Raw genomic sequence first — 15388 nt, 5'->3', positions numbered from 1 at the left:
CTGCGTGCTTCATGATTTATCTGTATTAAAGCTTCCCATTGTCTCATTTGGAAATACAAGGATAGACAATACTGTAATGTTAGCTAATAGTGGTTACCATTCCAGATCACTGATCAGATTAGTACAATGAAATTGGAGTAGACATACACAGTTGCTAGGATTGGTTGTTTTTAATGATTAATATGTGGAATTATCTTATAAAAATGTGAATTTTTCAACTTTAAAGCTTAAAATTGAATCATTGCAAAAAGTGTGAGTATTTAATTTCACCATAACATTTGCTCTAAAATTAGTGTTTGGGAAACATAATCTCAGGAGGAAACAGACATTTCAGATATTATTTCTGTCTTTTTATGTTCTTAAAGATACAGGTGCTCCAGCAGATCCTATAGCTCCGGTTATAATCATCCCGCCAAAAAATACAAGTGTAATCTTCGGGTTTCCTGAGGTTACGATGGAATGTGTGGCCAATGCCAGGTCAGTACTTAAAATTCTCACCATCCTCTGTTTTGAGTGAAAGTAATTGTTAAAAGCATATTTCCACCAATCTCTTGTTTTGAATAACAGAAATCGCCGATTTAAAAGAAAGCTTTGGAGATTTGGATGTTTCGCAAAATAGCAGCAATTCCATGGTTATTTCAGTTAGAGTTTTTGAACAGCTTCAAATAATCGGCCCTAGATGGCATCTTTGAAAATTGCAAAGCTATTATATGCACACAATACAGGTTTATCTTTTTAAATAGTTTTCAAAAACGTTATTAGCTGCTTTTGGAAGCATTGATGAGATTAGTGCCTTTGAGGGAAAGTGTGGATTCTACTTGGCTGTGGTTTGGATACAAGAGATAGTGAACACGTTTGGCGGGCTTCCCAAAAGGACGTTAGAAAAACAGCAGCAAAGAATTTCTGACCATCTTTCAAATTATCACTCTTTCATATGTGATGCCAGAATATTGCACATAAACTCCAAGTGTCAAATCAGAGCTGGAAAATACTGTCAGTAATTACAGTACGTGGGAACAGGAGCACACTGTGCTGTAAACTGCTGTCTCAGGCTGATGGGTTTCTTGCTGCTGTATAAATGAAGTCATTAATTTTGGGAGCAATCTGAAAAATGGGAACAAAATTCTTATCTCCATGACTGCAACCAAATCATATAGAAACTCAAGCTGTAAGAGTAGTGGCTTTACTGGAGCTATAAAACTAACAAAACAATCAAAGAAAAGATGTCACTGTTTGTGGAGATTGCTAGGCTCCACCATATATCTGTCAAGGTCTGATTTCACAATCCAGGAGTTCCCTCTGAGAATCAACACATACCAAAAGTGCTGGTGTGCTAAGCACAGCTTTTAATTAACTCGTTTAAATCAGCTAAACCTGCTGAGCTTTTCCTGTAGTTTCTGTTTTTGAGGTGAGTAGCAAGCTATACGAGGCCTAACATTATGCAATGACGTAGAATTAATTAATTAATCAGAATAAAGATGTTCCGAGGTCACAGTGACCACAATTTGATTGAATTTTATATTCGGTTTGAGGGAGAGAAGTGTGGATCCAAGGCTGGTATTTTAAACTTAAATAAGGATCATTATAAAGACATAAAAGCAGAACTAGTTGAAATGAAGTGGAAAATTAGGTTATGGGGATTAGTCAATAGAAATGCAAGGCCAAACATTTAAGGGAGTATTTCAGAATACGGAGAATAGATAAATTCAAATGAGGAAGAAAAATTCCAAAGAAAGCACTCACCAACATTGGTCGACAAAATTAAAATTATTATCAAACTTAAAGAAAAAGCATTTAAGTAAACAAAGATGGATGGGAAGATGATGGATATAAAAACAACAAAGAATGACCTTAACATTAAAAATGAGGGAAGCATTAGAGTATGAGAGAGAAGTAGAAATATAAAAACAAACAATAGGCATTTCTATAGATATTTAAGAAAGACAGGAATTAACAAAAGTGAATATTGATCCTTTGAAAGTGTGTCTGTGGAATTAATAATGAAAATTAAGGAAAAAGCGAACAAGTTGAACAGATATTGGCCTTCATGATAGAGGGTATAAGTAACATCCAAGAAAGTGGGATCAAGAAAATTATTGGAGCTGCTGCAGCTGGTAAACAATGCAGTACTGAAGATATTCGTCCTAGGATCATGAAAGCAATGGCTGGTGAGATAGTTGATGCCTTGGTTTTAATTTTTCAAAATTCCCTGGCTTCGAGAAACTTCCATTTGATTGGAAAATAGTAAATGTGTCTCTTTTATTCAAAAGGAAGGGAGGCAGAAAACTGGTACCAGTTTAACATGTGTTACAGGCAAAATATCAGAAGGTATTATTAAAAACGTTATAATAGGACACTTAGAAAAAATTGAAGATAATCAGGCAGAGTCAAAATGTTTAACCAATTTATTTGAGTTCTTTGAGAAAGTAACATGTGCTGTGGATAAAGGAGAATTGGTGGATGTAACGTACTTCAATTTCCAGAAGGCACTTGATAAGGTATTGTATGGTATGTTATTGGCAAAAATACAACATTGGCTAGTAAACAGGAAACAGAGAGTGGACATAAACGTGTAATTTTCTGGATGTCAAAATGTAATGAATAGTGTGCCCCACTGCTAGGGCCTCAAATTTATGCAATTTATATAAATGACTTGGATGAAGGGGTTGATGGTATAATTTGCCAAATATGATGTTGACACCATGGTAGTTAAGAAAGTAAGTTGTCAAGAGGACATGATGATTTAATAAGGTAAGTGATTGAGCAATGACCTAGCAAATTGAGTATAATATAGAGAAAAATAAAGTTATCCATTTTGGCAAGTAGAATTTAAAAAAGCATGTTAAAAAAGTGCAAATAGTGAAAAACTGCAGAGTTCTGAGACGTAGAGGGATCCGATGTCGTTGTGCATGAATTGCAGTTATTATTTGGAATGTAATTAGGACAGATAACAGAACCTGATTGTTTATTGTGAGTGGTAAGGATGTTATGCTTCATTTGAATAGGGCATTGGTGAGACCAAATCTAGAACAATGTATACATTCAGGATTGGATTTCTTATTTAAGGAAGGTTGTAAATGCATTGGAAATGAGTCTTAGACTGTTTATTAAACTAATACCTGGAAACGGCAGGCTGTCTTATGAGGAAAAGTTAGACAGTTGGGATTGAATGCACTGGAGTTGAGAAGGTTGAGAGACTGATGAAAACACATAACATCATGAAGTATTTTGATAGTGTGTACGTGGAAAGGATGTTTCCTCTTGTGAGAGAGTCTAGAAGAAGAGATCACTCTTGCAAAATTATCAGTCTCTCATTTGAGACAGAGAAAGATGTTTTTTCTCACAGAAGATTGAGTCTTTGGAACTTTCTTCCACAGCACAGTCAAAGTAGAATCTTTGAATATTTTTAAGGCAGAAGTACATAGATTTTTGATAAACAAGAGGCTGGGGGGGCTTAGCTGGAATAATTAGATCAGCTACAATCTTATTTACAAGCGGACTAAGTTCAAGGAGCTGAATGGCATGCTCCTAAAAATCCATATTCTTTCACATGTACCTTAATAATGATAACCTGTGGAGTGATGTCAACAAACAGCTATTGTAACTGCTGAAACGGATTCCTTTCAACTCTCACTAACCTAAGAAGGCTTCTTCCTTTAATTTTTAAAAGGTTGAGGTCTTAAGTAACTTCACTGCTTGACAGTTCTTCAGACCCTACCTTTCCTTTCCATCTCCTCCATAAAATATTGACTATCACACTGCAGGATGGAACTTTTGCTACAGTAAAAATATGAATCTTTTAGAACTCTCCCTGCTGATATTGAGTGTGTGTTATTATATTGTGTGAGTTTGTACCTCCTCCTTTCCCTCTTGGCACAAAAGAGGTCTGTTGGAAATGGGGGCAGCATCTGGGAATCTTGAAGAAATCAGGACAAGTGCAGTTGCTCATTCAATTCACATATCAAATCTTAAGCTTCTCTCAGTGCTTTTGATGAAGAGTTGTAAACCTACTGTCTTGTCCAGGGAAAATGTTAGAATTCATATTAAAATCTTTTGAAGGAAAATAACAGAATTATACGGAATGTACAATATTTGGTTCAAGTGGCTCATGCAGTAGTTTAGTTCTACATCAGCCTCCTTTTTGATGCAATCAGCATAACCTTCTATTCCTTTCTCTCTCCTCCAATTATCCAGCATCCTCTTCCTTGCATCAATATTATTCACTTTCAACTACTCCTTGTGGTCTAACACATTCCACTCTCTAATTACTCTCTAGATAAAACATACAGGCCCTAGTTCTGCTTTCTCACAAGTGGGAATGTCTTTTTTGTTTACACAATCAAAGCATTGTATAACGTAAACGATTAGATCACCCGTCAGCCTTTTGTTTTCTTAATTAAAAGATTTCAACATTTGTAAAGAGGAATAACTGGTTATTTCTGGTATCTTTGTCTTTTTTTCTCTACAACTTCTTGAGTGCCTCTCAATCTTTTTCATGATACAGAGACAAGAGCTTTGCAGATATGGATAATCACCCAAAGCTACACACCTCTCCCCAAGAAAGTACTGTGCGATTCACTAGAAACATTGTCAGCAGACATTTCTGTCCTTATATCTATTATTCGGACAACTGGGTAGATATCAATTTAGGCTTTGCAAACATTTACAGACAAATTTTATTCATCTTTTCACAGAAACTAGCACTAAAAAGGAAGCAAATGACTGATAATATTGATCATCCATATCTCTCCAACTACATTTTCAAATGCATTATTAACCTAAATTAAGAGGTACTTGAAACTGTTTCATGCAAGGAGCGGTAATTAAATTGCTTTCAATTGGTTTAACAAAGATGCACTTCATCAGCACAGTCAGTTTTCTCTCATGCCACTCAGAATCTAAAATATAAATAAATGCATTGTTTCCATGTTGTACAATAAATTTATGTCAACCACCAATTGTATATAAACACCATATGGCTTACATGAACTCAGCAATGTCTGAATATATACAAGCTGCTTTGTGAATTATGGCTTCAGTTTATCGAATACTATTACTTGAAATGCTTTCAAATATTTGGGGTAACTCTCATCCTGCCACTCCTTGAGTACAGCACTTTCCTCCCATTACTCAGAGGAGGAAATAACTTATGTTTACTTTATGTATTTTCATGCAAACTTATCTCTCTTTCTCTTTGCGATTTCAGTGTTGTCAGTTTAGAACTTTATATGTTAATCTTACTAACTAGCAAAAACTGGTTATTTGGGTAGTTAAAAGCAACTTCTTGCCAAAAAAAACTTCTGAACTTTAATCTGCTGCACTAAGCGTAAAACACGGACACAAACACAAAACTAATTTTAACTAAAGTGGGGCAGAAGAAGTGAGTTTTCCAGGTGCTAAAAAGAAAACTCAGGACTTCCAGGAACAAGAGAGTGAGAACAGTGAACTATTCTGTTTCATTTGAAAGTTTTAGATTTTTCCCAACCTGGATTCTCACAATCCCACTTCCAGCCATACACACAATCCCCTCATTAAGTCATAAGGTGGAGGGGCCGGTGTTGGACTAGGGTGACCAAAGTTTATAGTAGAAGATCAAAGTGTTATACAACTGGTGCGATGTATTCAATACATGGCCTCTGTTGTATGACACTTTGATCTTTTACTATAAATTCTTTGTCCTATGATCTTGCACCACTAGCTACATGACAAAGGAGCAGCACTCTGAAAGCTTGTACATTCAAATAAACCTGTTGGACTATGATCTGGTGTTGTGTGATTTTTAACCTCATTAAATCAGTCATATCACCCATATCATGTCAGCAGACGACCTGCAGGCAAGAGCCGTTTTTTGCCAACTTTCTGTTGCAGTCAAGTGCGAAGTCAGCTGCCTGAATTTAAAGAAAGTTTGAGCTTGGAAGTGATAAGTTTCTAGCTTCCTCCTTTAAACACTGGTCACAGATAAAAATAAGTTGTTTAACAGTGATTCATTAAGTTGCCAGTTTGCACTCTTCACAGACTAGTCCTGTCTATGAAGTAACTACCTCACTGTCTTTGTTTGTGCCAGCCTCTATTACTGTGCATCACATTGAGCAAACAAACATTCATTGTAACAAAAGCATATTGATAAAATAAATTCCACTGAGTTCATGTTTTAACATCAGCTTAAATGAAGGAGATAGGTGAGTATCAACAGTGGGTTTCACAAAAATTCATCACATGAGTTTTGTTGACCTTTTCACAAGACCCAACTGTGAACGGCATATCAAGTACATGGCAAACATTTAAGAATTGACATTGGACACTTCCCAGCTCAATTTAATTAAATGCTGAGCCATTGGTATACAATTACACATATGCAGAATTATTTCACCAATGTAGTGTACTGCAAACTATAACAAGAAAATAAAAATAAATTTTACACACACTTCATTACTTACTTTCTGTAAGGATAGTAGCTCAAATTTCCTATTGCATAAAACAAAAGCAATTGAGAATTGAAATGTCATGTAAATAAACTGCAGCAGTTTCTGAGGAACTTTCCACTATTATCACCTCAACAGAAGGAGCTGCCCGAAGGTAAGACTATGTATTTGGACAGCAGCAACCCATTAGTTGGATTAGTGGTGCTGGAAGAGCACAGCAGTTCAGGCAGCATCCAACGAGCAGCGAAATCAACGTTTCGGGCAAAAGCCCTCCTGATGAAGGGCTTTTGCCCGAAACGTTGATTTCGCTGCTCGTTGGATGCTGCCTGAACTGCTGTGCTCTTCCAGCACCACTAATCCAGTATTTGGTTTTCAGCATCTGCAGTCATTGTTTTTACCTAGCAACCCATTAGTAACCAGTCCTCATGTATCAGCATGGAAAGAGATTGATGGCTGCCAGCTCAGCGCTGCTAAAACCTGTTATCTCTTTTAACTATCTATTGATTTTGGACAATTACTCTTCACATCGCAAGTGTGAACAGAATTGGTGGTGGGGGAGAGAACAGGAAAAGAGGGAGACAATTGCTGTGAGATTCATACATTAAAAAAGTGTTGCAAAATCAGCAAACAACTTAAGAAATTCAAGATTTTGGCATTCTGAACACAGGAGGGGACAAAACTGAATACAAAAGATTCAAGCTTCCCTCCAACCTGACACTATCATTTAGAACATTCATTACACATGCAATGAAATAATACAGAGCAAAATTTTAATTTGTGACCATGGCAGGTAGTTTAAGAAAGATTTCTCAACAGAGGTCATAAAAATTGTAAGACTCTATTTGACATTGCCTTAGTTAAAGATGGTTGTTCCCTTAGGCACAGTAGCTCAGTGGTTAGCACTGCTGCCTCACAGGAGCAGGGACCCAAGTTCAATTCCAACCTCAGGCAACGGTGTGGAGTTTGCACATTCTCCCTGTGTATACATGGATTTCTTCTCACAGACCAAAGATGTGGGGGTTACATGGATTGTGGGAAGTGCAGGGTTATAAGGTGGGATGGTCTCCAGAGGGTCAGTGTGGACTTGATGGGCTGAACAGCTTGCTTCTATGCTCTAGGGTTTCTTTGATTCTAAGATGTATTCATTTCAATAATATTAAAGCAGAATAAAAATTCAGGGAAGAATGTCTAAAATAATTAGAATCGAGCAGAATGGTAACATTGGCTAAAATAATTCCTGAAGATTTTCAAATATTTTTTCTCTCTTTGATTTATGAAACTGTGCAAAGTCAATGATTGTTACTTTATAAAGAATAACCTATCTTTACATGATATTTACAAATTGGCATTCTGGAAATGGCAGCCATTTATTCCATGTGACTAATATTAGCTGAAGTACCTTAGAGATTGGGCATTGTGGAGCTGTAACCGTCTCTCAGCATTCATAATTGCTGTTTTAGTGTCTGACCTGCACTGTGTACATAAGAAGCTTTGTAGACATTTGAGTGCAGCCACCTAGGAATTGGGAATCATATAAACATGCATAAGGTAATGTTTGAAAAATGTCACAAAGAGGTCCCTTGAAAATCATAACATAATTTTATTGAAATTTGTGATTACATTTCGCAGTTTGCTGTGAGGTGTAGGTTAATAATTTGTTTTAGAACACCTTATAAATGTGAAGGCGCATTTGACTGCTGATGATCTGAGCTTGTGAATGCAATTTCTAACCCATCAGAGGCACACTTCACAATGGATAACAACAGAATGGGGAGATCATATGAGGCACTAACTTTTCATTGTGGGATCTGGCCTTGACTCCTGCTTGGATATAATCTTTCTTTTCTCTGTGAGGGTCTGATAATCTCATTGATCTCAGTAACAATTCTCTTGCCAAACTACACTTTAAGAGCCGGTTTAGCATTGATACATTTTTGGAAGCTATGCACCCTCTTTGGTTTGGATCTTTTTTTTCTCATTTACTTGTGAGAAATGGACACTGCTGGCTGGCCAGCATTTATTACCCCTCTGTGGTTGCCCTTGAGAAGGTAGTGATGAACTGCCTTCTTAAACTGCTGCAGTCCACGTGCTGTAGGTTGACTGCACGACAGTGAAGGAGCGACGATATATTTCCGAGTCACGATGGTGAATAACTGGGAGAGGAACTTCCAAGCGGTGTTGATTCAGGTATCTGCTGCCCTAGTCCTTCTGTATGAAAGTGGTACTGCCTTAGGATCTTTGGTAAATTTCTGCAGTGTATCTTGTAGATAGTACAGACTGCTGCTCCTGAGTGTCGGTGATGGAGGGAGTGGATATTTGTGGATATGGTGCGAATCAAGCAGGCCACTTTGTCCTGGTTGATGTCAAAATTCTTGATTGTTGCTGGGCCTGCACTCATCCAGACAAATTGAGAGTATTGAATCACACACCTGACTTGTGCCTTATAGTAGCTGCACATGCTTTGCTGAGTCAGGAGATGAGTTACTTACTGCAGTATTCCTAGTCTGTGGTCTGACTTGTAGATACTGTGTTTACATAATGAGTACAATTGAGTTACCAACTTTTGCAGATTTTGCTGTTGTACCAAGGATTTAGGATAATTTCCACTGCCAGGAACACCATAGGTAGTGTAACGGTAATGTGATGAAATAGTAATTTGATGTAATGGTAATGCTCCAAGGACTTTTTGAGGGATCATTATTGAATCCTGGGACACAGATGACTGAGGGGGTGGTTAGGGACCAAAGAGCAGGCAGCATCAGAGGGTTCCATTGGTGCCTGCACCTCTGAACCAGGAGGCAAACCATAGCATCAATGTGTGTCATAACATCTCTGAACAGACAAATAAGCAGAGGGGTTATAGATAAGAACCTGTTCCTGTTCCTGTTCCTGGACCATTCCCCAGCTTCAACAGAAGCACATGAAAACAGTTGGTCTTCTGCTCAATTCTCAAACCACTATAAACCACTGGTGTGTCAGAGACAAACAAATTCGTAAGGAGATCTCAGTTATCTGTAAGAATAGTAGGGTGGTTATTGTAGGGGACTTTAACTTTCCAAACATAGACTGGGACAGCCATAGTGTTAAGGGTTCAGGTGGAGAGGAATTTGTTAAGTGTTTTCAAGAAAAGTTTCTGATTCAGTACGTGGATGTACCTTCTGGAGAAGGTGCAAACCTTGACCTACTCTTGGGAAATAAGGCAGGGGAGATGACGGAGAATGTCAGTGGGGGAGCACTTTGGGGCCAGTGACTACAATTTTATTAGTTTTAAAATAGTGATGGAAAAGGATAGACCAGTTCGAAAAGTTGAAGTTCTTAATTGGAGAAAGGCCAATTTTGATAGTATTAAGCAAGAACTTTCAAAAGCTGATTGGGCCAAATGTGTGCAGGTAAGGTGATGGCTGGAAAATGGGAAGCATTCAGAAATGAGATAACAAGAGTCCAGAGAAAGTATATTCCTGTTAGGGTGAAAGGGAAGGCTGGTAGGTATAGGGAATGCTGGATGACTAAAGAAAATGACAGTTTGGATAAGAAAAAGAAGGAAGCATATGTCAGCTATAGACAGGATAGATCGAGTGAATCCTGAGAAGAGTATAAAGACAGTAGGAATATACTTAAGAGAGAAATCAGGAGGGCAAAAAGGGGACACCTGAGATAGCTTTGGCAAATACAGTTGAGGAGAATCCAAAGGGTTTTTACAAATACATTAAGGACAAAAGGGTAACTAGGGAGAGAATAGGGCCCCTCAAAGATCAGCAAGGCAGCTTTTGTGTGGAGCTGCAGAAAATGGGGGAGATACGAAACGAGTAGCTTGCATCAGTATTTACTGTGGACAAGGATATGGAAGACATAGAATGTCGGGGAATAGATGGTGACATCTTGAAAAATGTTCATATTACAGAGGGGGATGTGCTGGATGTCTTGCAACGCATAAAGGTAGATAAATCCTCAGGATCTGATCAGGTGTACCCTAGAACTCTATGGCAGGCTAGGGAAGTGATTGCTGGGTCTCTTACTGAAATACTTTTATCATCGATAGTCACGGGTGAGGTGCCGGAAGACTGGAAGTTGGCAAACGTGGTGCCACTGTTTAAGAAAGTTGGTAAGGACAAGCCAGGGAACTATAGACCAGTGAGCATGACCTCAGTGGCGGGCAAGTTGTTGGAAGGAATCCTGAGGGACAAAATATGCATGATTAGGGATAGTCACCATGGCTTTGAGCATGGGAAATCATGTCTCACAAACTTAATTGAGTTTTTTGAAGAAGTAACAAAGAGGATTGATGAGGGCAGAGCAGTATATGTGATCTATATGGACTTCAGTAAGGCATTCGACAAGGTTCCCCGTGGGAGACTGGTTAGCAAGGTTAGATCTCACAGAATACAGGGAGAACCAGCCATTTGGATACAGAACTGGCTCAAAGGTAGAAGACAGAGGGTGGTGGTGGAGGGTTGTTTTTCAGACGAGAGGCCTGTGACCAGTGGAGTGTCACAAGCATTGGTGCTGGGTCCACGAGTTTTCATCATTTATGTAAATGATTTGGAAGTGAGCATGAGAGGTATAGTTACTAAGTTTGCAGATGGCACCAAAATTGGAGGTGTAGTGGATAGCGAAGAAGGTTACCGCAGATTACAAAGGGATCTTGGTCAGATGGGCCAATGGGCTGAGAAGTGGCAGATGGAGTTTAATTCAGATAAATGTGAGGTGCTGCATTTTGGGAAAGCAAATCTTAGCAGGACTAATACACCTGATAGTAAGGTCCTAGGGAGTGTTGCTGAACAAAGAGACCTTGGAGTGCAGGTTCATAGCTCCTTGAAAGTAGAGTCGCAGGTAGATAGAATAGTGAAGAAGGCGTTTGGTATGCTTTCCTTTATTGGTCAGAGCATTGAGTACAGGAGTTGGGAGGTCATGTTGTGTTGTGCGGGGCATTGGTTAGGCCACTGTTAGAATATTGCATGCAATTCTAGTCTCCTTCCTATCAGAAAGATGTTGTGAAACTTGAAAGGGTTCAGAAAAAATTTACAAGGATGTTGCCAGGGTTGGAGGATTTGAGCAATAGGGAGAGGTTGAATAGGCAATGGTTGTTTTCCTTGGAGCGTTGGAGGCCAGGGGGTGACCTTATAGAGTTTATAAAATCATGAGGGGCATGGATAAGATAAATAGGCAAAGTCTTTTCCCTGGGGTTGGGGAGTCCAGAACTGGAGGGCATAGGTTTAGGGTGAGAGGGGAAAGATATAAAAGAGACCTAAGGGGCAACTTTTTCACTCAGAGGCTGGTACATGTATGGAATGAGCTGCCAGAGGAAGTGGTGGAGGCTGGTATAATTACAACATTTAAAAGGCATTTGGATGGATATATGAATAGGAAGGGTTTGGAGGGATATGAACCAGATGCTGGCGGGTGGGACTATATTGGGTTGGGATATCTGGTCGGCAAGGACGGGTTGGACCGAAGGGTCTGTTTCTGTGACTGTACGTCTCTATGACTCTATGACATTTCGTGTCAATTGGTCTATTAATGAGGCCTAATTGACATTCCTGTGTGAGCAGGTGAGATTGCACTTTGGGTCCTTTCTACCTCTGAGTGAATTACAGAAGTTTCCTGCTGCCAGCAGATTCCTCTTTACAAGTTCATACTTGCCCCAGGTGGTGGTTAACTTTTTCCTGGATTAACAGCGCTGGTGTTAAACTGACTGGCCTGTTGTTGCCAGCATTCCCCTTCTCCTTGGGGAAATTCTACTTCATTCATCATGTTCTTGAGACCTGGAAAATTTGATGCACGCATTTTTGTTTCTATATCACAGGTTTAAAATTGAATTTGCCATTTGCTTCCTGAATTGCATAACTGCTGTAAATTTAACTTCATTGTCCTCTGCCTATTATATTAAAAATATTAAGTGAGTACAACAAACAAAGTGTATTTTTTACATGTTACATTTTAGAGTCTGTTCCCAACATTAGTGGTGGACGATTGCATTTTCTAGAAAATTCTCTAACTATGAAATACTACCAATTTCCCAGAAATTAATCTCATGATATTTCAGATTTAGTATCTGTGCCTTACTAAAGTTTGTTGCACAGAGGTATCAACTAAGTCACAAAGGTGAGGTATAAGTGAACCATTTTATACGTTCTGCTTTCAATTCACAGTGAGCAGAAGTTCACAGCAAACAGCTTTCAGGTACTGTTACAATAGACAGCACCAATCAGAAACCGGTAAGTATATTAAATGGAAAGGTCATGTTGGTGTAGTAAGGCAAAACATTCTTCAGAAGATCTGGTAGTGAAGGGAAAGTTGTAAACTGTAAGAACCTTTGATATACCTGACATGAGATTACTTTATGCTGTCACTTTGGACAAAGAGCAAAAATATTCACTTTGAAGTCCTGTCATTCCCAGCATTTTATGAGCACAGGAAGTTTACACATTAAAAACTACCAATAAAAGTAAAGCACAGCATGGGTTCCACATTCCATAGCAGTGTTCTGACTGGGCCAATGAAAGAGAAAAACAAAATGAAATTCTTCTCTTGATACTCTGTATGGTCAAATATATATATATCAAGATGAAAAATAAGTTAGAAACTGTCAGGCAGACGTTTAAGATATTTCCAATTTGTATCAATATCATGAAAAATATCTGTTTATTTTGTATGTGAAATTTGGGACTTGCAACAGTAGAAGATGCTTTTATTGTAGTTTTTCTCTTTACTTTAATATGATAAAATCTTCTTTGTTAGCTTACAGTCAAGATCAAAAGGACAGAGTCTATCAATGGTACTTTATATTTAGATCTACATCATGACACACTCCCTTCCCTCCTGAAAAAGGGTTTTGGATGCTTTGGTGCAATGCTACACTTATCCTATTAAATTATAACCAGAGCATCACTTGCTCTCGCTTCCTTTCTGCTTCCTTCCTGTACCTTTGTTGTCAGGTTTCTGGTTTGTGATCAGTAACTTGCTGATCGAATCACCTCCAGATCCCTGGTTCTGACACTGGATTTATTTCGGGATTGTGAAATGAAGAAGGCATGAAACAGGTGTTTAGGGCAAAAGAATCTCTGTGTTTACTTAAATACAAAATGTAAGTACAGGTAGTTCTTCTATAATGCGATGGTTGCATTCTTTAATGTGTTATAGTAAAATCACGCTTTAGAAACAGTGCTTAATGTGTTGATGCAATTGCATTACAGCCAACACACGTATTAAAAGTTTGCATTTAGAAACAGTGTCCTCAGTTTGTCAATCATGTTACAGTGAATTCATGTTGACAAAATGCTTGTTATCGCAGAATGACCTGCATAATACAAGAAATATAGGTAAAATTACAGGAAATATAGGAAATTAACACAGTCAATTATACAAAGGACAGTAATTAAACACACTATTAAATTAAACACAGATTAAACACCATTAGAACCTAAACAGCAGTTTTAATCACAGAAACTTTAAATCAGGCTTCCTACCCATGGGGTCCCATGCAGTGTCACCAACTGCCTTACTCTTCCTGGCGGCTAGGTTGGAAACTCTGGGGTCTTGGGAGTTTAAACTCACCACTGGGGAAAACGTGATTTTGAATTACAGCTGGTTGTTGAGGTTCTTGCCATCGGTTCCCTTGGTTCAGAACAGGCCCGTGTCTGAAGCTGTTGTTCAGATAGCGTTCGTTTGGCTTTCCCCCTCTCGGGCGTCCTTTGTTGCGATGATGCCCTTGCTTTCAGTTTCTCTGTTCGGCCTATGTGGTTCTTGGTTCTGAGGCTGCTGTGTGGGCTGGAAGCCTGTGGGGAAGCTGTTTCTGCGGAAGCTTGTTGAAAAAGGCTCTGTCAGCTGAGGTCAGGCCTGGCAGTTTCATAGACTGTGTGCCCTGATGTCTCCCCTCAAATCCGTGTTGTCCAATGCGTTTCCAGTGTTTCCTTATGCAGTTGGTTTCCCCGATGGTTAGAGTATGTGCGAATGGATATTAGTTGAGGTTGAATGTTCAGTATCTCTAAGGCTCTGTACTGTCTGCATTTTGTAGCCCGAGGTATAAAAGTTAGTTTCAATCTAGAGTGTTAGATTTGGTTGATTGTTCTCCGAGAGTGGAGGTGTAAATTGGAATTCCAGGCTGAACAATAGTCCCAGACTGAAATCATTCTGGCTCCGTGTGTATATTTGCTGCAGCCTGAGCTCAGGATTTTGCCTAGTATTTTAAATGTTAAAAAAATCCAGGGTCTTGTCCAACATTTTACACGATGGGGATTTGTGCTCAATCCTACATGATCTCCGGCATTCCCAAGGCTCTTTACTTTTTCTCATCTATGGTGCCCCACTGGACAAAGGCTTCCAAATTCAAAAATGCCCTTCAACCATCACCCTGCTTCCAGCTATTCAGCCAGTTCTGTAAATAATTTTTCAAATTTCCTTCTATCCCATGGGCTCTTACTTTCTGTTGTGGATCAAACCAAATACCCTCAAAATAGATTAAGAAGATGGCCCAGACCTTGACATTTTCTTATTTTAGAGGTAAGTACCAAATTGGCCATAAGCCTCCCATTTTCTCTCTGTATCCAATCCCAAGATATCCAATGTTCACAAGATATGTTGGTCCCACCTTTAATCTTTATTGGAACATGTTTGTCCTGTACTTTGACTATTTCATTGTTAAATGAATCCCACTGCTCTGACAAAGATTTACTTAAAAGTATCGGCTCCCAGTCCACTCTGACCAAATCAGGCCTGATCTTATTAAATTCGGCCTTCCCATAGTTTAACATTTTGATTTAAGATCTATCCTGTCCTTTCCCATAACAATCTTGAATCTAACGGGGGTTACAATCACTGTCTACAAAATAATGCTTCAGGCCACTGATACTCAAACACTTACCCAGTTTCATTACCTCACATTGTCCTAAATCATTCCATTTCTAGTTTGACTTCCTACACACCTGGGAAAGTAACGTAAGGGAATGCATGTTGAACAGTAGGACACT

At 38.8% G+C, this 15388-nt stretch overlaps 1 protein-coding gene across 8 annotated transcripts in view; it reads left to right on the top strand.

The window, feature by feature from the left end:
• Positions 1-15388, top strand: part of sdk2b (sidekick cell adhesion molecule 2b) — a 951812-nt gene that overhangs the window by 648585 nt on the left and 287839 nt on the right. For all 8 annotated transcript variants that reach the window (XM_072558555.1, XM_072558553.1, XM_072558550.1 and 5 more), the window contains one exon: positions 366-477. In XM_072558555.1, coding sequence (XP_072414656.1) covers positions 366-477 — 112 coding nt within the window. The remainder of the gene's footprint in view (positions 1-365; positions 478-15388) is intronic.

Source organism: Chiloscyllium punctatum, chromosome 39 (assembly GCF_047496795.1).
Source record: "Chiloscyllium punctatum isolate Juve2018m chromosome 39, sChiPun1.3, whole genome shotgun sequence".
Taxonomy (NCBI): domain Eukaryota; kingdom Metazoa; phylum Chordata; class Chondrichthyes; order Orectolobiformes; family Hemiscylliidae; genus Chiloscyllium; species Chiloscyllium punctatum.
The sequence above is the reverse complement of the archived record's forward strand: the minus strand, read 5'-3'. Positions and strand labels throughout refer to the sequence as shown.